The sequence below is a fragment of the Protopterus annectens genome, chromosome 1.part2 (assembly GCF_019279795.1).
Source record: "Protopterus annectens isolate FY-2018-M chromosome 1.part2, PAN1.0, whole genome shotgun sequence".
NCBI classification, from domain to species: domain Eukaryota; kingdom Metazoa; phylum Chordata; order Ceratodontiformes; family Protopteridae; genus Protopterus; species Protopterus annectens.
Genome location: NC_056727.1, coordinates 821252069 through 821277357, shown reverse-complemented (window position 1 = coordinate 821277357; position 25289 = coordinate 821252069). Strand labels below are relative to the sequence as shown.

The window sequence follows — 25289 nt, the reverse complement described above, 5'->3', positions numbered from 1 at the left end:
AGAGAAATATGCTACAGTATGTTTAAAACATAAGGCCAAAACTATTTGAAAGCATCAGTGTTTCATTTAATTTTATTTAAACCTGGTATACTGTTAGGAACACCCCACTATAACATTCAGCAGTGCATTGTATTAGTCCATTACTTTTGCCATTCATTAATGTCACTTCTAACATCCGCCCCTCTCACACAAGATTTGACTAGCCAATTCATGTCCTGTTAATACGTAAGCTAAGCAACTAATTTATAACTTTACCTGGCAAGCCCTAATTATTTGACAAGAAATACTGAGAAAAACAGACATGACAATCTTTTATAGTTTCTATAGGTTGTTTATACACTTACTGGCAGTAAAACAGATATATCTTTCTGCAGTGGTTACAGTGCACACTGCCCAGAGCAATGACACACTCATGCCTGTTCATGTATATTTATCTACTCATTTATTACAGTGATCAGGATGGGTTGGATGGGAATGGCAGCATCTACAATTTCAAATTCATTACTGTGACCATTATTTCTTTCAGTTTCTTGATCACACATCAGAACTGATCACCAAAAGAGACTATCTGTTTGAGGGTAAAGTCTGTTTATTTAAACAGAGGACAACTTCATGATCTTAGACAAGTGATCACTGACATAACCTGGAAGTGGGAACAGTGTATCCATGTCTATATATTTATATCTATCTGTCTTTATCTTTACAAATTTGGTCTGCAAGCAACGAGTAGAAATACATTAATGTGGTCATTTATTATAATTTCACACTCTGTTGTTAGGTATGCAGTCCAGGAGACCATTGAGGATCATAACTAGATTTCCAAATGCCTCAGAACACTGCATGTAATAGTGGAGTGACTTGGCCAGTTACACAGCAAGCAAATGGAGGCTGACAGAATTGAATCCTGGACTATTTGAAGCATCTTGCTAAGAAATCATAGACTTAATTCACTGCACTAATTGCCATGTTTTCACTTTCATCACAATCTAATACACGAGGGTTCACAGAATGTGGCTGTCTTTTATGGGTGTAGGGATATAGATCAATTTTGTGATCACTGTTGAATGACCACTGATATTACTTGTCTGGCAGCCAGTGAATGTGTCTATAAGCAACAAGTTGAAATATATTATGTATTTCCTTTTCATTGTAGAAGACATCAGAAGTATACAAAAGAAGTGAAATAATGACAAAAAGGCCACTAGTCCAAAGAATATTACAAGTTTAATAAAATCCTTAGTGCATCAGCTTACTGAGCCTTCCAAGAGTAAAAAACATATTGTAAACTAAACCATCCTTAAATATAAAATAAATCACAAGTAACAAGCAATTAGTCACCCAATCATTCAATAATCAAATTACATACTTCCAATTATATTCTTTATTAAGCCCAAAGTGCTCCAAACTACCATATTTCAAGATAAGCAAAGTTTCTTTTCCAAAAGTTTATCTTTCAAACTTGTACATTCCACTAAACACACCTCAACTGTATCTAAAACACAGCCTTTTAAATTGCCAGGATTATAATTGTGTATAGACATACATAATATACATAAATAAGTGGTGGAAGTTGAAAAAGGGTGATTGTGAGGTGGAGTTCAGGGAAGAGTTGAAACGGGCACTGGGGAGGGGGCAGTGAAGAGTTACCGAATAGCTGGGTAACTTCAGCAGGGATGGTAAGGGAGACAGCTAGAAAGGTGCTTGGTGTGACACCTGGACAGAGGAAGGAGCATAAGGAGCCCTAGTGGTGGAATGAGGAAGTATAGAAGAGTATACAGAGGAAGAGGCTGGAGAAGAAGAAGTGGGATTGTCAGAGATATGAAGAAAGTAGACAGGAGTATAAGGAGATGAGGAGCATGGCAAGCATGGCAAAGAGAGAGGTGGCAAAGGCTAAGGATAAGGCATATGTAGAGTTGTATGAAAGGTTGGACACTAAAGAGGGAGAAAAGGACCTGTACCAATTGGCTAGACAGAGGGACCGAGCTGGAAAAGATGTTCAGCAGGTAAGGGTGATAAATAATAGTGAGAGAAACATGCTCACAAGCGAGGACAGTGTGTTGAACAGATAGAAAGAGTACTTTGAGGGGCTGATGAATGAAGAGAAAGAGAGAGAGAAGGTTGGATGGTGTGGGGATAGTGAACCAGGAAGTGAAACAGATTAGCAAGGAGGAAGTAAGGACAGCTGTGAAGAGATGAAGAATGGAAAGGCTGTTGGTCCAGATGACATACCAGTGGAAGCATGGAAGTGCTTAGGAGAAATGGCAGTGGAGTTTTAACCAGATTGTTTAATGAAATCTTGGAAAGTCAGAGGATGCCTGAGGAGTGGAGAAAAAGTGTTTTGGTACCTATTTTTACGAATAAGGGTGATGTGCAGAGCTGTAGTAACTACAGAGGGATCAGTCACAGCTTGAAGTTATGGTAAAGAGTAGTGGAAGCTAGGTTAAGAAGGGAGGTGATGATTAGTGATCAACAGTATGGTTTCATGCCGTGAAAGAGCACTACAGATGCGATGTTTGCTCTGAGAGTGTTGATGGAGAAATATAGAGAAGGTTAGAAGGAGTTACATTGTGTCTTTGTGGAGTTGGAGAAAGCATATGATAGAGTGCCTAGAGAGGAGTTGTGGTATTGTATGAGGAAGTCAGGAGTGGCAGAGAAGTATGTAAGTGTGACACAGGATATGTACAAGGGTAGTATGACAGTGGCGAAGTCTGCAGTGGGAGTGACAGAAGCGTTTAAGGTGGAGGTGGGATTACATCAAGGATCAGCTCTGAGCCCTTTCTTATTTGCAATGGTGATGGACAGATTGACAGACGAGATCAGACAGGAGGCCCCATGGACTATGATGTTTGCAGATGACATTGTGATCTGTAGTGAGAGTAGGAAACAGGTTGAGGAGACCCTGGAGAGATGGAGATATGCTCTAGAGAGAAGAGGAATGAAGGTCAGCAGGACTAAGACAGAATATATGTGTGTGAATGAGAGGGAGGATAGAGGAATGGTGAGGATGCAGGGAGTAGAGGTGGTGAAGGTGGATGAGTTTAAATACTTGGGATCAACAGTTCAGAGTAATGGTGAGTGTGGAAGAGAGGTGAAGAAGAGAGTACAAGTAGGGTGGAATGGGTGAAGAGTGTCAGGAGTGATTTGTGACAGACAGGTATCAGTAAGAGTGAAAGGGAAGGTCTACAAGAGTGTAGTGAGACCAGCTATGTTGTATGGTTTGGAGACAGTGGCATTGACAAAAAGGCAGGAGTCAGACCTGGGAGTGGCAGAGTTAAAGATGTTATGATTTGCACTGAGTGTGACAAGGATGGACAGGATTAGGAATCAGTATATTAGAGGTCAGCTCAGTTTGGACAGTTTGGAGACAAAGTCAGAGAGGTGAGATTGCGTTGGTTTGGACATGTGCTGAGGAGGGATGCTGGGTATATTGGGAAAAGGATGCTAAGGATGAAGCTGCCAGGTAAGAGTAAAAGTGGAAGGCCTAAGATAAGGTTTATGGATGTGGTGAGAGAGGACATGCAGCTGGTTGGTGTGACAGAGCAAAATGCAGAGGACAGGAAGAAATGAAAACAGATGATTCACTGTGGTGACCCCTAATAGGAACAGCCGAAAGGGAAGAAGAATTATGTATAGACATGAAATGGCAACTCAGGGGATTATCCAACTTTTTATTCTTGATGTTTCTGATTTGCTCTTGGAGACAAAACTTAAAACCTGTAGATGTCTCCCCTATATAAAACAATTCAAAGGTACATGTTAGTGCATAAACAACACCTTCAGTGTTGCATGTAAATCTACACTTTGTTGTGAATCTAGAGCCATTAATGTATGGAAAAAAATTAACCAAATATTTACAAACATAGAATTATATATGGAAATGTATATTACATTATAGAATACAACGCCCTGTTTGGTATGTACCTCTCAAGACATCTGCAACAACTGGAAAGGCCGCAGAAATACCTCACTAAAAGAATCACAGGCCTAAAGCAGATTCCCTACGCTGACCACCTTAAAAAACTCCAGCTATACTCTGTCGTATATCGTCTACTCAGAGGCGATCTCTGCTTAACATACAAGACCATGTCAAACCCAGAGCTGTTGGACATGCTACACTTAAAGAAATCCCAATCCTTCAGAGCCACACGCTCCAGGGATCTAAACCTTGCCATCACAATAAACAAAACAGGCTGGAGAGATAGGTTCTTGACCTAGAGACTCCCCAGACTCTTGTATAGACTGCCCATACATGTCAAGCAGAGCACTTCTTTGGCCCTTTTCAAAAGGAACCTTGACGATTGGATGGGAGAAAGGAAATTCACCCCGGGATCACGTTGGTCGCCCTGCTAGACATGGGTCCAGGGAAGTAAATAGTGTAGGAAGAAATAGCCAGGGAATTGTTATGGCTATGCTTGTATAGGCCCTAGGGCCGATAGCCTAGTACCAATCTATGAACCTATAAACAAATGGAACATTTATTACAGGGGGTAGTACCTCCACAAACCATAACATTCCTACTAATACTGACCTCTGGTGGAATAAAGTGGTTATGTAGTATCATGTCTGTCAAAATTCTGGCCCTTTTATAAGAAATATTAACATAGTCAGGTAACATGTCTTAGATCGTTATCCCTCAGCAACATGGGCCATAACTGTCGTACTTGCTTAACCACTTCTCCCATCATAATATTAAAGGTAGTTACAAAATAAATTTAATTTTTATTTTTTCTCAATACTGGATATATTTCTAGTATGAATATTCTATCCCCTATAAATGTTATGCTTACTTCTAAGTAAATGATGTTGATATCTCATTTCCATTATTCTTGATTTGGCTTCAGAAACTTCATTTGCATTATAACCTCTACTAACAAACATTTTTTCAGCTTCCAGTATTTCCTTATTAAATATACCATCAGTATTGCATAGCCTATGGATTCTCAAGAACTCATTGTAAGGTAATACAGACATTAGGTGTCAACGATGGTAACAGTTCCCACATAAAAATAAAATCCTTTGATCAAATTTTCTATGTAGGCCAGTTTCAAGGCCATTCAAATTAATATCCAGGAAATTCACCTGGGGGCCCAGTTGTATTCCATCAAACTGGAAGCCCATATTGTTGGACTGTAAATCATTAATGAATGTCCAGGCATCTGCTTCACTTCCATCACAAAGAAAAATAAAATCATTTATGAATCTAAAGTGCAAAATTATCTAATAGCTATAAAAATTATGGGGATGTATATAATCATCTTCAAACTTAGCCATCAGCAAATTAGCATACATGGGGGCAAAGGTAAAGGTTATGAAATTAACTTTTTTCCACTGTAGTGCAATCCTGGAGTTGGTATATTTAATTTATGGGGGGTGTGGGGGGTGCAGAAATGTAGTAGAAAGTATGTTTGTTAGGTGTTTATGTAGGTGGAGGGGATCTTATTTACTTGTGCAATGTAGTTTTCTGTGTTATGAAGCACACTTTCAATGTTTTGAGTTTTCAATGTTTTGGGTTTTCAGTGTTTTGAAGTTTCGATGTTATGGTCTCAATGTTATGAAGTTCAACGTTATGAAATTTCAATGTTATGAAGTAGACCCATATGTATATATATATATATATATATATATATATATATATATATATATATACATATATGTATATATATATATATATATATATATATATATATATATATATATATTATATATATATATATATATATATATATATATATACATTTATACACATTCATATAAATATATATATATATATATATATATATATATATATATATACACACACACACACACACATATTTATATAGATAGATATTTTGACAATGACCCTGTATTAAACCATGTATTTACTCCTTTTCCACTGCATACATTTAGGCCAACTTGATATCTTTTCTCTTCCTGAAAAAAAAATATTTTTAGGCAGTGTAAGCACAGTTAATGAAGTGCCTGTTGAATTTGTAAAGATCGTAACAGCAATACTCAGTACTAGAAAACTACAGGTATGAACAAGCTAATATGTAGTAAGTCCAAGTTCGATCAAAATATTCCCCTTTCTCTGCGGTACAGTTGTCTACAAGTTAGTACTATAAGTAGCAGGTGTGTGTGTGTGTGTGTGTGTGTGTGTGTGTGTGTGTGTGTGTGTGTGTCCACACGTGAAAGGCAGTAAAGCTTCCATGCAAAAAATTCTTAAATGGTGTAACACTGAGTTTCCCACTTTACTGTTTTCCTTTTTGATTTACAGTTAATGTTTTGAAGTGTCACAGCTCACATTCGTACTGACTCCCATGTTTCTGATAAGAATGTCAAGTATGCTGTTATTTAGGTCTAAGACAATTCATCATATCTGCTATTGCAGAAAATAGCAACCTATAAGAAATGTTTGTGAAAAAATACAGCAATCTTATACAACAACCTATTGGATAATCTTCTCTCTAAATGGTTATGTGTAAAGTTGTTATAGTTGTGACCAAGCTACAACATGTTGATTGCTTTTTGCTTTTTGTTAAATACTAAATTATTGCTAGTGCTGTTATTATGACAGCAACAGCAGTGGCTGATCATTATTGTGAGGTGTCCCTTTGTCTCTGCATCTGTGTATCTATGGGGTTGATATTTACAGGTAAGGGGATGTGGAGAGAAGCTTCCCACATGGGGATGTGCAGTGCAGGATGCTTGTCTCTTGCAAAAACAAATGCTTATTTTATTTCATTTTTTTCATTTGTTTGAAGCTTCAGTTAATTCTGTTCATCCAGTTCAATCTGTAACCACTAGTTATTTGAGGACTAAAAGTTATTAGATCTTTTTTTTTCCTAGTGGTGGGACAAGTTCTTCTATCTCTCCTTCATATTTAACCAACTCTTAAATCACTGTATCTTACTAAAATTATAACAAATGCTATTTCAGGGAAAAAAAACTCCATTTTCTTTTGCCTTGGCAGAGTAACCCTCTCCATGAGTTTGACCAAAATGTGTTTAATCAATTTTCAGTCTCACAAATTTGAGAAATTATATGAAACCCCAGTTATTTATCTTGGTTATCCCCAAAAGACTAATTAGAGCCTTATTGTTCATATCTATTATAATTTTCTTTTTGATATGTTTTACTTGTTGCACTATTTTGAAATTTAGAAAGATGTGCTGCTTTCCTGGAGCAGAATGCTTTAAAAATTTAACAATGAGATGATGTACACAACTTGCATGCATGGCATGTAAAGCACTACCCATCCCTGTAGACATGTCCTTTATACATGGGTGAACAAAGGGCATTCATTTAATCACACGTACCATATACACAGTCATAGGTCCCAGCACTGCATGTTAATGTCATTTTCTGTAATTAAAAGCTGGCAGTTTGCTGTTCTTCATTACATTTATACTTTCTGACATGAATGTTTTAATAGGTGCCAGCAATTTATTCTAATAATTTTGGCAGTATCAGTAGAAAAAGAGGAACCACACTTACCTTTGTTGCTTGAAGATCAAAGGGTTGTGGGTTCTATTCCCATACCAGGTTGTTGGATTAATTTCCAGCACTTACACTGCAGTGCAGCATAAGGGGAGGGTTAGGGGTACTGCACTCCTGAGTGTGCCATCCTTTGGATGAGATTGTAAGCAAAAGTCCCATCTTCATGAGTTGGTGGTTCCTCAAGTGGACGTAGAAGATCCCATGGCAGTTTTTGAAAAAAAGAGTACGGGAAGTGCTCTGGGTAAATTTCCCTTGGTCAGTATGAATATTACCAACTTAGGCCTCTCTTGGCCTAGAGAGACTAACCCACTCAACAAAGGAAAATAAAAATATTTCTCATTGTTCAAATTTAATATTTGTGGACAGCATACTATATCCTAGTTAAATAATATTTTCTGCCTGATTTCTTTTGCCTTTCTATTAAAATGTCCAATATTTAAATTTTTTCTGTTCTTACTAGATGTTGGATTTATGTATGTATTATTCATCTGTTATATAAACATTTTCTGAATATAGTACTTTATGTCCAGAATTCTCTGTTTTTATCATATTTACATCTCAGCTACATAATCTGTCATTTCATTTTGTACTTCAGTCCATGCTTGGAAATGAAACAAGCAACAGCTGCATCATTTTGGGAGGTGGTTTTATTTCCTCTTGTTTTCGGTTCTGATTTTGCATTCAGTTTCTAAAAGGCAGACATCCTGTATTCTAAAAGAAGATTCACTTAAAACTTAAATGTCTGTTTTAATAATAGAGAGAGTACAATATCATGCAGAAACTGTTTGTAGATGGATATATGGTTTGTGTGTGTGTGTGTGTTTGTGTGTGTGTGTGTGTGTGTGTGTGTGTGTGTGTGTTTGTGTGTGTGTGTGTGTGTGTGTGGTGTGTGTGTGCGTGCGTGCACAACACACACTGCTCCCATTGTCCTTATATGTATTTGATATGTAATTTGTCTGACTAATAACTGGTGACCATGAAGGAATCCATGATGATAGTTACAGGTTGTAGGAAATGCCCTGAACTAAATTAAAAAAAAAATGTCCTTATATTCTTTCACTGAATTTCATTAGCATACTAGTTATGCCAGTAGAAGGAAGTTTTATTATTCGGTTCATTCCTAACCCTAATCACTGCCTGTGTAGAGTTTGCATATTTTTGCATGTCTTAATGACTTTGTTTTTCTGGTTTCCAAGATTTTCCTCTCCTAAAGTTGAGTTTGACTTCAGTGCTGAGCAGTAATGCAGTGGTTAAGAACTCTACCTCATACTCACATGGTTTAGAGTTAAATCCTGACTGATAGTCATTGTCTAGCTGGATTCACCATGGTCTCGCTCTGAAGAGTGAATATTCTAAGACAGTACTGTTTCTTTCCAAAACACTTACAGTTTTAAAACTGTCTTTTTATATTGCATTTATCCTTAACCTTGTGGTTCAAGTCATGGTGGAAAAGGATCCAAGTTTGACCAGTTCATTAATCATTAAGAAATGAAAAAGGTAAAATTAGTTTATGCTTAATGTGCTTAATGTGTTTGAATGTGCATCTATGATGATAGTATATGGTCCTTCACTAAGTAGTTACATATATGTATTGGAAGGACTCTAACTGCAAGGTTATATATAGTTTATTCTAATAAGACCGACAAATTAATTCCATTTTGTATAAGAGTGTTTTTAGCACATTTTGCTTTTGTTTCAGCATCTAAACCATTATGTAGACCTCTAGGCCTGAATGTTGCATTACAAGCATCTTAAAAGATTGTATGTAATCACAAAAAAATGTACTGTAAGTGCGTGTTAACCTCTTCCCCACAAAAAAAGTGCATGCTGCTAGAACATAAAGATCTTCCTTATAGTCCTTCATATAATGCACTTTATTCACTTTGTATTGTAGCCTTGGAGTATATAGCAACCTTTAAGAGGATAAATACATTTTATCATGCACAATATCTGTAGTATTACATCCACATACCCGCCACCCCTGTCTATAAATTTATTACATCAGTGGCATCTAGTACTAATTAGAAGAAGCTGGCTTTTTACCCAAAGTGGAGCATTTAAATGTAAATGAATGTGACTTGTTCAGTGACTTATAGTTCTGCATCACAACTCCAGGGTCTAGTGGTTTGGTCTGTTCTGAGGTCACTGTGCAGAATGTTGTACATTCTCATTTTTCTATAGTAAACGGTTTCCTCCTAAAAACATTAAGCTGTCTGTAGACACACACACACACACACACACACACACACACACACACACACACACACACACACACACACACACACACACACACGCTGTCTCTCCTTCTCTCTCTCACACATACACACGCGTGCATGCAAACACACACACACACACACACACATAGATACACACACACACACACACACACACACACACACACACACACACACACACACACACACACACACACACACACACACACACACACATACACACACACACACAAGCACACACCTCTCTCACACACCCACACATGCACACACACACACGCACACACACGCACACACACATACACGCACACACACATGCACACACATAGACACATGCACACACACACACACACACACACACACACACACACACACACACACACACACACACTCACACACACACACACACACACACACACACACACACACACACACACACACACACACACACACACACACACACACACACTTACATGTCCATAATGTCACTGTCACCTTAACACAACTACTATTACAGTGATGTGTGCCTTAAGCTTAATTGGTTGCCTCCATTCAGAGTACTTAAGGTGCTGTATCTAAGGTGCACAATGCTGCTTTGCTGTATGTCCTAGATGATGGTGCTCAGCCAAGACATTCTGAAGTCATCTAAAGTATGCATTTTTTTTATTGTTAGATCATTTATTTATTTGTGTTTGTTTACTGGGAAAGTCCATCTAAGTATTACCCATTTTCAGTGGGTTCTCAGGAAGAAAACTCCATTTATTTACATTCATTAAACTTAGTTCCAGTTAAACACAGAGTAGTTATATTCTATGTACATTTATACACATACAGTACTGACATTTATACATTCTAAGATTTTACAGAGGTAGAAGGTACTAAAGACAAAATCCATGTGCAACTTACTAGATTGCACAGGCAGCAGTTATGTATAAAAATTGTTTTGCCATTTCAGTGAGAGGTTGAGAGTATTCTGTTTAAGGAGAGTATTTGGGGAATATCGTACATACTTAGTGCCTTGCTGAAATGATTAACACACAGTGTTGTTGTTTGGTGTACCATTCATTCCAGTGAACATCTGCTGACAGCTGTGTGATTTTCTTCTGGATTATTTATCAGGCTGGGCGGTGACTGAGTGTGTGTTCATAACTTCATAAATTTTCTTCTCATTATAGCATATACATATGCAGAGACTTACCTACCTACACACATTCAGAGATCTGCACCCAGGTTCATAGCAGATTACTAGGCTAATAATCCAGAGGGCCTTTATAATCCTAGCCATGCTTCCCAATGGCATCTGACAAGTTTTTATACCCTAGGGTTATTTTAAGGGATATGTATATATGTAGGCTTGGGCATGGGTGTTCAAGCATTTATAGGGTGCCTCTATCTACAAGAGACATAGATGCCATATCAGAGGTAAATTTCCATTTCCCCATTCACTGGTCCAAGTTATATTTGGGTTAAGGAAAAACTCTGCTTCACATGGATGGAAAGCCTTGTCCAAAGAAGGGTAATCTCTGAGAGTCAGACACATGCCTGACCTACCAACATGTCATATTTATGTTGTGTATGAGGTTTAGGTCCCTAAATCAGGTAATTCTGGTATTACTTGTTTTGTAGCTGTGCAACAGCTCCATCAGAGTGGGGTCAGAGGATACTTTGTAGATCAGACATAGATTGCTTCTGAGCAATCTGTAGGAGACCAAGTATAGGGAAAGGGCTTTGAGGTGGTCTATGTAGGACATGTTTGGACCATGTATTCATTTTGTGAGCAATCCATTTGTTGCATGTGCCTGTTCAGTTACATACCATAGTGATCATTGTACTCAATGACTGATCTAATAAGGGCCGATTTCTATGGAACAATGACATCCCTGGACCTAGATGCCATATCCTTGCTTATAATTTGCCCAATATAGAATGATTTCCTAACTACCAAAATGGTCAAAAGCTAGGATTCTCCCTACATGTGTTCCCAAATCTCTGACAGTGCGTATAAAGCAGAATTATTGCGTATAAAGCAGAATTATTTTTCATCTGTAATCTTACAAGGCATTGTGTAACTATACCTGTCACTGTTTTTTTCTTTTATTGATATTGATTTCTAGTAATTAATTTCTTTGTCTACTTTCGATCCCCAACAGTAAATTCCAGGCATAAATTTTCCACTAGAAATGGATCACACACTGCTTTGTTGACAAAGCAGATGTTGCATCTAAGTAACTTATAACAAATGGAATAAAATGACAATTCCTTAGGCATTTCTGAAAGTTTCACATTTTTAAATAATTTGATTTTTCTAATAAGGAATCATTGTACTTTCCTTTGGTTGTTTCAGGTAGCTTGTTGGAACACTGAGGAATGCACTGCTATATTCAGCAATATGCTGGATTAGTGTATTAAAGCAGTGGTACATTGTAAGGTATAGATCTGTTGCATTTTACCAATAGTGCAAGCTGCTGTTTGGTCATGAGTGCTCCCCAAAGACCAAATTAAGAGTGCTCGACTTGAATATGTATATGACAGACATACGTCTTGCTTTGATGTATGACGATCATTACAATGATAGTATTTAAAAGGAAACTCCTTACTTTTAGAAACCTGGTTGTATAACTGGGACTCTGTAGGTTTCACCTCTGTATCCTGAGGCAAGTCAGCAGAGACATCTAGTGAACGTACTGCAAATGTGAACAGTGACAGTGGTTATCTGCATTCCCTTCACAAGCTTGAAGTTGCAAAACTTCAAACTGCAAATAGTCGAGACCATAAGACCAAAGTTTTGAAACTTCGAACATTTTGAATGGAATCTCTGAGTTGGGATATTTATTTAGCAGCGGGTGTGGGAGGTGCAGGGGGTCTTGCCCCCCTGAAAAAACCTAAACAAATTTGTTTTTATTTATTTTTATTACAATTTTGAAGTTTGAAAACTTTGATCTCACGGTCTCGACCATTTGCAGTTCAACATTTTGAAACATTGAGCTTATGAAGTAGATCTGGTTATCCATATGTGGATTACCATTCTAACACTATTTGTACTATTGGTAGTGTGGCTTCCACAGTGATGCATTCTGCTTGTATTTATGATTTAAAGATTTGGAAAGCTAAATGGCTTCAAGGCTAAACTGAAGGAACATCAACTAGAAGAAACTGCCTATAATTGCTTCAGTGACACTAGATACATTGCTTAGGCTTGCAGACTTACTTCTTCTTTCAGTTTTTCCCAGTTAGGGGTCACCACAGCGGATCACCTGTCCACTCATGATTGGCAGTGGAGTTTTTACAGTGTCAAGTTGCTAGCCTGGCACCCAACCTTCCACAGAAGGCACACACACACACACACACACACACACACACACACACACACACACACTCACACCTAGGGCCAATTTAGAGTGTCCAATCCACCTACAGCATGTCTTTGGGATGTGGGAGGAAACCGGAGCACCCGGAGAAAACCCATGTGACCACAGGGAGGACATGCAGACTCTGCAAAGAAGGCACTCCAGCCAAGGTTCAAACCGGAGAACCTCTTGCTGTGAGCTGGCAACGCTAACCGCTGCACCACTGCAGTTGGAATATTTACAAGTACTGCATGTAGGTATCACTCTGCTCTGCTAAGGGAACTCCACACTGCAAATACTGTAACTATTGCACATATTTTCACATTGCATGAAATATTGTCAATATTGTTTTCTGTCCCCCCTTTTCAGCATGTATTTATTTTGCTATGCATTGTTATTGTATGATGTATTTTTAATTTTATTATTGGTTTTATTTTTATTGTATGATGTACTGTGCTTCTCTAGAGCCTGGGTCCTGGCAGAAAAGAGTTAGCTGACCAATTTATTTACTCTAGTTACTTACTATCTAGTTACCAAATATCAAATAAAATAAATAAGTAAAATAAATTAAACTGCAGCATTGTCAGTGATAAGAGAATATCCCATAGTTCACAGGCTTGAACTTATTTTTTTTATTTTTAATGACATAGTTGTTGCCAAACTAGTTTAGTAGTGGTTGCAAGCCTGATAGATTAATTTGTGTGTTTTACTTGTACTCCTTCACAATGACAAGTTCTTCTTAACTACTTGCGAAAGTCACAATTTAATTGCTGTCTCTGTTATATAAAATGTATTTAGTCTGCTGAGATAATGACTCTAACTCTGCCCATGAAGATTCTGTTTTTTGTCATTTGATGTTTTTATTTGAATGTATTTGCTTACACACAGAAAGAAGGTATCTTCAGCCTAATATACTTGGGCGACTAGTAGAAATATTTTAAATAAATAGTGTGCTGAAAATAACTACTAAGGTAAAAGTTTATGCCATGTTTACTATACATTCGAAATATTTTATTAAATTGTGCATCTGTCACAGTTGGGTAGGTTTGTATATCTTCTCCAGGTTTTGTTATGCAGGATGTGGTATGCTTGTCAGAGTAAGATAATATAGTCAGTTACTGACAGATTTAGAGTGTGCCATATATATGTCATTCTAAGTTTGTAAAACAAAAACTTTATGTTAAAGCAGTTAGAGTTTTATTCCATATTAAATTGAATGCTGCCTGATCGCTCACTATTTATGTTTATATCCCTGTAAGTAACCTGTATTTATTTGTAGATTTACCATTTTTAAAGGACCCATGATGCTCTATGTTTTAAAATTACAAATGTAATTATTAGTGTCCTTCCATTCCACTGTTGCAGTATTCTTTACCTAAGGCATCTCCTGCCAAGGATAGTCGAACATCTGACCAGTATACTAGAGCCTGTAGTTTTTATGTAAGTCACACATGTGCTCGCTGTGAAAGGCATAGGGTATAGGGCATAAAGGTGATGCATGGACACACACACACACACACACACACACACACACACACACACACACACACACACGAACGTGTGCGCCCCCAGAACTTATTCGCCTCCTGTCTGAACTCCATTGTTGAATGCTGGTCTGAGTTCCCTTCTACTGTGCTGATTGTCAAATAGTGTTTTCAGATAAATGGCCTGTTGGAGTTTCTTCTTTCTCTTATAGGTTGTGTTTTTTTGTATGCATGTCATCCAGAAAGGGAAAATGTTAGTGTAGGAGACAGATTCCCCATAAAGACCATCATGATCAGGGTCTGTTCTGCTTGGGTGCTTCCCACAATCATATGCAGTGCTTTGTCTACAGGCATCTGTGCCTAAGACCATACATTGTCATTACTCCTCGTCCATATAGCGAGAGAACCAACATCTGAAGTTGTTGGCTCACAGTGCTATGATGGAATCCTCCCATCCAGACTCCCAGCTGTCCACCAAGAAGAAGGCCAAGTTAAGCCTGACCTGGCTGCTGTCTAGCCTCCCCTGGACATCTCTCACAAGGCTCATGAAAGACCGGAGGACTGTCCAGTAGTTGTGTTGGATTCCTCTGCCATGATTGCTTCAGATGCTGGCATGGATTTGATTTCTCGCATGTCCTCAGAGGATTTTCAAATGTCTGTACCTGATGTTGAGAGGGAATCTCATCTGACTGTTTCTGAAGCGGCCAGGGGAATTCCTCAGATCTTAGTTTGGGAGGATATTCCTGTGACCATTATTGACTCTCTCCAGGGGTCTGACCTTCTGATGGTGTTTCATGTGGATGTCCCTCAGAAAAAGAAGCAAAAAAAACAAACCATGTTTCCCCGTTTGTTAAGGATCCCCAGTTTGAATGGTAGTACTTCAGTCAGGGTTTATTTAATGCTTTGATGGCCTTGAAGCCTCCTGAAGTGGTCTCTGTGCCTATTCATCACTGGTCTTCCACTTCAATTAATTGACCCATGGAATTGGACTCCTTGGATGAGGACCTGGAGTCAGGGGAAGAATCTTTGGCTTAGTCCTTCCAAATCTCTTCCGCTTTGGACTAAAGATGTCCTTCCATATCAATGTTCCCTATGGGTGAAGTAGGCCATAAAGGTGGTGTTGATGTACCATCCTCAGAACTTTTTTGCCACCACCATCTTCGATCATTGGTGTGAATGCTCGTTCATTTGCTGGTTACCAAGCTGCTTTCAGATAAGTGCCCTTTTGGGGTCTTTTGTTTTTCTTATCACTGTTTTGACTTTTTCTGGTTGTTAGTCTCATGTCATTCAGAAAGGGGAAATGCCAGTGTGGGAGATAGATCACCATAAAGCTTGTCATGTGCAGTGTTTATTTTCCTTAGATAATTCTCACGACCATATATCTTGTGCGATTTGCCAAGCTTTTATCCCTAATACACTGAGTAGTCAACTTTCTTTCTTAGCTATTTGTCCAGAAAACCAACAACTTAAACTGTTGGTTAGAGATAGTATAGAAGGATCTTCTCAGCCCAAGAGTCCACCATTTGTGAAGAAGAAGACCAAGAAAGCTTGGTAGGATTCTTCGGCTGTGGTGCCTCTGCCAGATATCTCTCTTGAGGCTAGTGAAAGCCAGGAGGACCATCTGGTTTCCTTGGTGGATTCCTCTTCCATGACCGCTTCAGAGGCTGGTATGGATCCGGCTTCACATACATCCATGGAGACCTTGCAGATGTCTGCTTTGGATGTTTAAGAGGAACCGTGGCTGATAATTACCAAAGGGCCTAGGGGTGTTCCTCAGATTTTAGTAAGGGAATAGATACTGATTACAATTACTGAATGTTGTCAGGGGTCAGAACTTCCTAAAACTTTTAAGGCTGATATCCCCTTAAAAAGAAGCAAAAGACCAAGCACATTTTCCCTTCCTAGATGGCATGCAGAAGAGGTACTATGAGCTTCTACAAATGCAGTCTCCTAGGCCTTCTGCTGTTCCTCCTGTTTTTGCTGCATTGCTGGATGCTCCTGATTCCCAGCTTTATAAAGTGCCTGATGAATGCAAGTCTCTTCTACAAATGGGTCTCCTAGGCCTTCTGCTGTACCTCTTGTTTTTGCTGCATTGCTGGATGCCTTTTCCACTGCTTCTCAGGCTCCTGATTTCCTGGTCTCTCCTCCTAAAAAAAAAAAAAAAAACGATAAGCTTTATAAAATGCCTGATGAGTGCAAGTTTCTTTATTAGTTGCCTCTGATAAACCTTCTAAACTGTTGCCTTCTAAAAGTTGCTTCCCTCTGACAAGGACAGAAAAAACTATAGAGAGGTTGGGTAAGAAAGTGTATACTTCCCCTACCGTGGCCTTTTGGATCTTCTGTCTTAGGCTTGTCAGGTTATTTCAGATCTTCCTAATTCTGAGGGGAAGGCTTCATCTCTTTCCTTACTAGGGACGTCGTCTCAAGTTGCTCACCATTCTATTAAATGCAACTGTGATGCAACTGATGCCTCATCTAGGGCTGCTGCTTTTGGTTCTGTTTTGAGAAGATATTCCTGACTCCAACTTCAACTTTTGTCTGATGATATCAAGGCTAAATTAATGGATGCTCCTCTGGATAATTAGCATTTGTTTGGTGCTGCTGGGCTGTTTAAGTCCCTGCAAGAAAAAGATACGGCTTTGCAGGATTTGAAACATATTTTTGTTTCACCTGTTCCCAAATTTCAAAGGAAATACACTAACAAGCCTGCTTTTATTCATAGACAGGCTTGCCCTTCCCCCAAAGGCAAAAAAGGTGGTAGAAGATCTCCTTCTGCTAAGGATACCCAAACTCCTTTTACCCAAAATCCTCCTTTATCTGAAAAACCAGATGCTATCTGACTGTCCTTGCCCTGCTCTTCTCAGTCACATTCCGCTTTCTGTGCATCTTTCCTTGTCCCTTCCAGTTTGGTTAAAAGTCACCCAAGACTACTGGGTTCTTGCCATAATTTGCCAGGGATATTTCATGGTTTGAAAATCTCTTTCCCCCTTTTTTGGACATTCAGCAGCCTCCTCAGGAACAACTGCCCTTTTTTCCAGAGGTTCGTCAGGGTCTGTTGGCTCAAGGAACTATTCAAGAAGTTTCAACTCTTCAGAGGGGAAGATGTTTTCCTCCAGACTGTTCCTGGTTCTCAGGAAAGGAGGCACTTAACACTCCCACTCTGGATCTCTCTCTCTCAGCTAAGCACCTTTTGGAAGGTTCCTTCCTTTTGGATGCTTTCCCTTCAAACTTTGTTTCCTATTCTGCTTCCTCAGGCATTTCTAGTTTCCCTGGATCTCAAGGATGCTTATCGTCATATTCCTATCCATCCCCTTTTCACAACGTTTTTACATTTCTCTGTTGTTTCCTGGGATTTTCAGTTATCTGTTTTGCCCTTTGGCCTCTCTACTGCTCCAATGGTCTTCACCAAATGGCTCACTCCTATGATTGCTTTCTGCAGATTGAGAGGAATACAGATCCTCCTGTACCTGGACAACTTGCTCATTGAGGCCTCTTCTCCAGAGGTTTTACTTCAGCATCTGTACTTCACTATTTGCCTTCTGAAAAACCTGGGGTTTGCTGTAAACTTCCAAAAATCATTCCTAACTCCTTCTCAGGATCATGTTTTTCTAGAGTGCAGGCTTCAGACTGTTCTAATGTTAGCATCTCTGCCTCCTTCCAAGGCTTTAACTCTGATTGCTTTCTTTCAATTTCTTCTTCCTCTGGCTTCAATGGCTTAAACTACAGCCAGGAAGTTTTACAGGGTTCTGAGTTACATGGCTTCCACCATTCCCCTGGTTGCTCTGGCCAAGCTTCATATGAGAAAGCTCCAGTGGTTTTTAAAGTCAGTTTGGCTTCAACATTCTCATTCTTTAGATTTTCTAGTACCTTTTCTTCCATGTCTCAAGCTGGAACTTCAGTGGTGAATTCAGAAGTTGTCCCTCAACCTAGAACTACCTTTTCAACCTCCAGTCTTCTCTCAGGATCTTTTCACAGATGCTTCAGATGTGGGATGGGGTCCTCCTTCAGTCCTCTGAAAGTGCAGGACCTTTGGTCTCTTTGACAAAAGAAGGTCCACATCAATGTCAAAGAGATGAGAGCTCATTTTCTGGTTCTTCAGTCCTTTGGTTCTCTTTTTCATCCAGGGCTTCTCATAATTGTCTTGGACAATATCACAGTGATGCAGTATATCAACAAGCAAGGGGAAACAAGATTTTATCTCCTGTACAGACCAACTTTTCAGGTTTGAGATCCAGCTGTCCAGTATGGGGTGACCCTTCGGGTAGTTTATATTCCCTCAGATCAGAACATAGTGTCAGATTCTCTGAAGCAGGTCCATAACACAATCCCACAAGTGGATGCTTCATAGGGATGTCTTTCTGGACATTGTCCACCAATTGGGTATTCCTCAGGTATTGCCTCCACTCTGAACAGACAACTTCACCTATTCTTTTCCAGAGTCCTAAGTCCTCTGGCTTGAAAAGTGGATGCCAGGTTTTCCTTGGAAGGGATATTTTTGTACGCTTTCCCTCCTCTTCCTCTTCCTCTGTTACCATGAGTTTTGCACAAGATCAGGCAGGACTATCCCAAAATCTTGCTAGTGACTCCCTTTTGGCCCAGAGAGCATTGATTCCACCTCCTTTCTTACTTGGCCAGGGGCAATCACCACAAGTTACCTCACTGGGTGGATCTTTTCACACAAGACAAGGGATCTGTTATCCATCCTCACTTGTCACTCTTCAAATGGCATTATGGGTGATAGGGTTTTGATCCTTTTCAGGCACTGTTTTTCTGAGTATGTGCCTTGGGATCTGCAGGTGGCTGGGAAACCCACTACCAGGAAATCATATATGTCCAAATGGAAGCATTTTCTGTCTGATGCTTCTCTCTCCATCAGGATCCTCTATCAGCGGCAGTTCCTCTGGTTCTGTCTTGTATGTGTGATCTGCCCCATGCTGGGTTGCCATATTCTTCAGTTAAATCTCACCTGTCAGCAATTTCTGCTTGTCTATCCTTGACTCCTTTGGATAGTAGATTTGAGGTCAAGCAATTTCATAAAGATGTCTTTCACATCAGACCTCCCAGGAAGCCTGTTATGCTTTCCTGGAACCTCAGTTTTGTACTTAAAAAATTGTTTTAGGCTCCTTTTGAGGCCTGCTTCTTCATCTTCATTACAGCATTGTAATTGGAAGACTGTTCTTTTGGTCCTCACTTCAGCAAAAAGAGTTTCTGAAATTCAGGCTCTCATGGCTATTCCTCCTTTCTTAGCTTTCCACAGAGACAGGGTGTCTCAATAGTAATTCTTGTTTATGCCCAAGGTGGTTAGCAGTCTGCCAGTGAGAAGGTTCTTCACACCTTGGATTTGCATAGACAGCTCCGATATTATTTGGATAAAACTAAAATTATTTGCAAATCTGAGCAGCTTTTTGTTTCATTTCATTCCAGGACTTTGGGTTTAACTGTCTCTAAGCAAACCATCTCCTCCTGGATTTCTAAAGCTGTTTCCTTTTGTTATTCTTTTCATGGTAAATGTCTTTCCTCATTGGTAAAGGTGCATTCTACCAGGACAATTTCCTTCTCTGGTACTTTTTTCAAGGGTCTAGATACCAGTTCCATCCTTGAGGCTGCTACTAGGTCCTCTATTCATACTTTCTCTAAGTATTACAAATTGGATATCATTTCCAGGGCCAGGGCAGGTCTTTGTAGAGGGCTGTTTTGAGCCATCCTCCTGAAAGGCTTCCTCTTGAGCTCTTGTTCTCTCCCTGAGGTAAAGACTACTGCAGCAGTGATATGGAAAGACATAGTACTGTTGTGTAAAATCTTACCGTAAGAGTAGATGTCCTTCTCTTCACTGTTGCAGTATTCACTCCCTCACTCCTTCCCACTCTATTCTGCCTCATGCCCTGTAGTTTTCTTGCCCTCCTGGCTGAGGGGCTCATTTTTTATTTTTTTCCTTCTTCTTCTGACTGCACATGTTTTCCTTGTCCTTAAGGACATTCTGTTCCTCTTATGACTTTTTCAGTTCTGAATGTGTGCATCCATGTGCCACCTTTATACCCTACACCTTGCACTGGGAACATATTTGTGATGTATGATGCCTATAAGAGCTAGAGGCTTTGGTTTACTGGCTGGACATTGAGCTATCCTTTGCAGGAGATCCCTTAGGTAAAGAATGCTGCAACAGTGAAGAGAAGGATATCTACTATTATGGAAAGATTATACACAACTGTACTTTTTGAAGCAAATTAGTAGATGTAAATAAATATTGCAGACATACTGATTTGTTAACTTGCGATATCCATGTTTTAGGTGGAGCATCCCCAGAGATCCAAAAAAGCTGTGTGGCACAAGTTACTGTCCAAGCAAAGAAAACGAGCTGTTGTTGCGTGCTTTAGGATGGCACCATTATACAATTTACCAAGGTAAGAAACAACATTTATATTTGCTCTGTTTTTACTTTGTTTAGCATCAAAACAAAGCCAAGTGGGTTCTTATTTTAAATTGTAACTGTACCCTCTTGTTATTTCCTCTCAAGAAGAACTAATGGAGCAAAGTTAGCATATCACAGAGGTGGAGTTTAAACATCTTATAAAATAAAATAAGGGGAAATTCATAAGACAGCATTTAGTTTAGAACTGATTAATAATCATCTATGTGAGTCACCAAGAAAATCTAAAGATATTACTGCTCAGTGCTAGGAGTCTAAACAAAAAACTCCACTCCTTAGAAGCTCTCTTTACGCTGATGTATGTGCGGTCACTGACACATGGTTTAAAGACACAGAGAGCACACCGACAGTGCAAGGTTATGCCTTCCACACATTTATGACAGCTACTTCACAGGCAGGGACTGAAGGTGGAGGTGTCCCTATTTACATCAAAAATAAATATACCTCAAGGCTGGTCAAACAGGGCAATGCACTTGAGCTGCTCCATGTTCAAATAACCAAAGGTAAAATCCAATACCAATTCCTTGCAAGCTATAGGTCCCCCTCTATGACCCAGGAAACCCATACCATGTATTTAAACTTATTAGAAACACTAACCATCCAACCCAATTCCATATTCATGGGTGACTTTAATTTACCCCACTATTAACTGGGAATCCTATATGACACCAAACGTACATGCACAGAGATTCCTGGATTTTGCATTCAGAATCACCAATGAGATGAAACACCTGATGTTCATAAGGATCATTTGCATATATCCCATGTACCTCTGATACAAGAGGTTTGGGAGGTCACTCAGTGGAAGTTCTAGTTTTGCTGGAGTTTTCATTTTGCTTTTACTGATTGGTTTTTCAGTGACCTTCTCACTCATTGTTTTGGATTTTGTAAACACAAACTCCCTGGACCAGATAGTCACTCCACCAACCAGGGGTGCAACCATACTGGATCTGGTCCTCACTAATATGGGAGACTACTGCACACCCCCTAATGTAATGCCTTCCTTGGTAAAGTTAGACCACAAAATGGTCTCCTTTGAAGTAAAAATAAAACCTGGACCCCCAGCTAAACTTGGAATATTCAGGAAGTATTCTAAGTCTAACCTCCTGCTATTAAGTGTGAATGTGGCAAAATGTCAAGCCCCATAAACCCTGAGAACACTTCTGCCTATGCAGAACTGTTCACAGAAACCCTGTGTAAGCATGTTAATAGCTGTATAGAGGCAGCTGTACCCACTAAGAAGAAGTACAGAACTAACTCAAAAAACAAGCCACCCTGGTGGAATCACAAAATGAATCAGCTGTATAATAGCAGGAAGAAAATCATGGCAAAATTTAGGAGGTACAGCACCCAGCAGTATAAAAGCACTTTCATCAAAACAACTCAGAGGACAGATAAAGTCTACAAAAGCCAAATTTGAGGTAAGTTTGGCCTCCCAGGCCTAGGACAACCACAAATCATTCTTTAGCTATGTCCGCAAAATCAAAGGCAGTACACCATTGTATGCAGAGCTCATTGTAAATGGAGCCACCTATACTGAGCCAGAAGATATAGCAAACCTGGCTAATAAATTCAGCTCCATCTTTACTCCTCTCTCCCCCTCAACCTTCCCTCAGTAAATATCATCAAATATAACTCCCCCTGCTATCACTAGGGAACAGGTCCTTAATGCTCTCTCTAAGACCAAGAACACTGCGTCAGTGGGCCCAGACAGTATCCCAGGATGCCTTCTAAATAGCATGAAACATGACCTATCAGGAACTCTGAAATTACTATTTAACTGTAGCCCTCCAATCAGGCTTCATGCCTCATGAATGGAGAAAGGCAGCAGTCATCCCTCTGCACAAAGGTGGGCCATCTACAGACCCTGGAAACTACAGACCCGTAAGTCTCACTAGTCTTATATGTAAAGCTATGGAAAGAATTATCATGGAGATGGCCAATAGAGATATAGTAAACCTCCAGACACTGAACCCAACCCAGTTTGGTTTCCTCAAGGGCAGATCATGCCTCCTCAACCTGGAAATGAGGGCAAAATCATTCAGACGGCCTACCTTGACCTGGCCAAGGCATTTGACACAATACCCCACTTGGGCATTGTTGACAAACTCAAGAGGTTGGGTACAAACATGTATGTCACCCAGTGGATAGCCAACTGGCTGACAAACAAGACCCAGGAAGTTAAAATTGTGGAGTCCACCTCTATAAAGAGGCCAGTCACAAGTGGAGTCCCTCAGAGATCAGTCCGTGGACCACCCCTTTTGACATTTACTTCTCAGAAGTCAAGACCAATGTCAGTTGTTTGTGGCTGACCAAATGTGCAGATGATTGAAAATTAGGAGCTGTCATTGATCTCACATTGACACAAATGTTCTCCAGGAAGGGCTGACAAAGACAAACAACTGGTGTCAGAGCCATGGACTAAAACTAAATGCCAAAAAATGCATAATAGTATCCTTTGGGAAATCTTCCATCCCTGGTAAATATCATATTGACAACACATCCCTTAGAGGTGACCCAGTAGTCAGGGACTTAGGGACACACATAGATAGTAATCTAGCCTTTGATCATCATGTGTCTACAGTGGTGAAGAAATTGTTCTATGTTGTACAACTTATAAACAAAGGTATGGCATCTATGTCCAAGGAAGTCATGGTTCCACTGCATTTTGCATTCATCAGACCTATCATTGACCTGCTGGAGAGATAGTTGTGTATCCCAGAGACTACCCCATCTATGGAACAGGCTCCCCATCCATGTGAAGCAGAGTTTCTTGCTAATCCAAGTCAAGTGCAACTTGGGCAAATGGATGGGAGACTGGAAATTCATCCCTGGTTTAGCACCTATGTCACTAATGGACACAAGTAACCTGTAAATGGTTCATCTTCCAGGCCCATGCTTACACTTATCAAGGGTATCCGAACTTGTCAGAGATTTGGGATGCATGGTTAGGCTTAAAAAGGCCCTTATGGTCGTTAGCCAAGTAAACACCTATGAACCTATAAGTAATGAGGCATGAAAAGGCATAAGACTAGGTCTTTAAATCATATACAAACCGTGTTTAATGCCTTTAAAATTTTTGTAGATATACCGTAGCTTAATGCGTTACTTACTCAGTGAAGAGTTTGTCTGACATTGTTTAGTTAAACTCTTCTGTATAAGCAATCACTGGTCTTGTAAGGGATTGAAAGCTCATAAAGTTGACCATGTAGCCAGTGTTCTTGTGAAAAATGGTACAACAGTTTTCTTGTATCAACTTCAGTTAGAGTGTTACAGTATCTCTTACTTAGCACTTATGAATGTCATTATTTTGGCTGTAAAAAACAATATTATTAAAAAAAATAGCTGTGGTAATAATACAAGGTGGGGCTCATGCTTTTTGCTATTTTTTATACCATTCTGTTTACCAATTAAAAAAACATATAACTAGAAAAGTGATAACCTACATTAAAAGGAGTTAATGATTTCATTCTGGTAGAATGTTTGCATATGTTTTGTTTGGACACTCTAGCTGGTTGAAATTTTAGTTTGCAGAAGTCTCTACTCAAAACAGGAACATAATTCATCAACAGTAAAGCAGCAAGAACTCCTAATGCACACAAACCATTCTTACTGGAGGATATATACATGTTCTTTATATTGATCACTGCTGCAGTAGCCTTAGCTGTATGGGTTATATCCTGTCAAGGGGGTCTACTTCACATCATCACCTAAAACCTATTTGACTGACTTTCATTTCACCGAGACCAAATCGCCTAATTTGTCAAAATAATGAAAACTCATTTGATTGAATCTCATTTCACTGAAAGCTTACAGTGCTAAATTTCAAAAGACTAAACATTAAACTATAAAAAAACATTCTAACAACAGTAATAGCTATCTCTTTCCAAAACGTAAAAACTACTTATTTACCCTCTTAACACAAACTGGACAATATAAAACCAAACTAAGTGGGGACTATGCCCCCCACCCCCCAACTATATATATTAACTCCAGGAACGCACTACAGTGGGGAAAAGGGCATATACCTTTTACTTGCCTTACAGTACTCTACATGTTGCCACTACTGCCAGGGAACGCACAAAACATCCACCATGTTACTTTAGATACTTATCATAACAATGTAAAGAGACATACCCACATTTAAAAACACTACAACACTACTTCCTCCATGACTATCAGTATTCTGACAGTCAGCACTGTAAGTTACAGATTTTTTTTTTTATCACAGTTGAATGGAAACCCACATCGTGTCTATGGCTTACAATTCAGTGAAATGAGATTTAGTCAAATGCGTTTTCAGTATTTTGAAAATTAGGTG

General features: G+C 39.3%; 1 protein-coding gene across 1 annotated transcript in view; it reads left to right on the top strand.

Moving 5' to 3' along the window:
• RYR2 (ryanodine receptor 2) overlaps positions 1-25289 on the top strand; it is a 6224161-nt gene that overhangs the window by 4366869 nt on the left and 1832003 nt on the right. The window contains exon 75 of the mRNA XM_044059048.1: positions 20830-20942. Coding sequence (XP_043914983.1) covers positions 20830-20942 — 113 coding nt within the window. The remainder of the gene's footprint in view (positions 1-20829; positions 20943-25289) is intronic.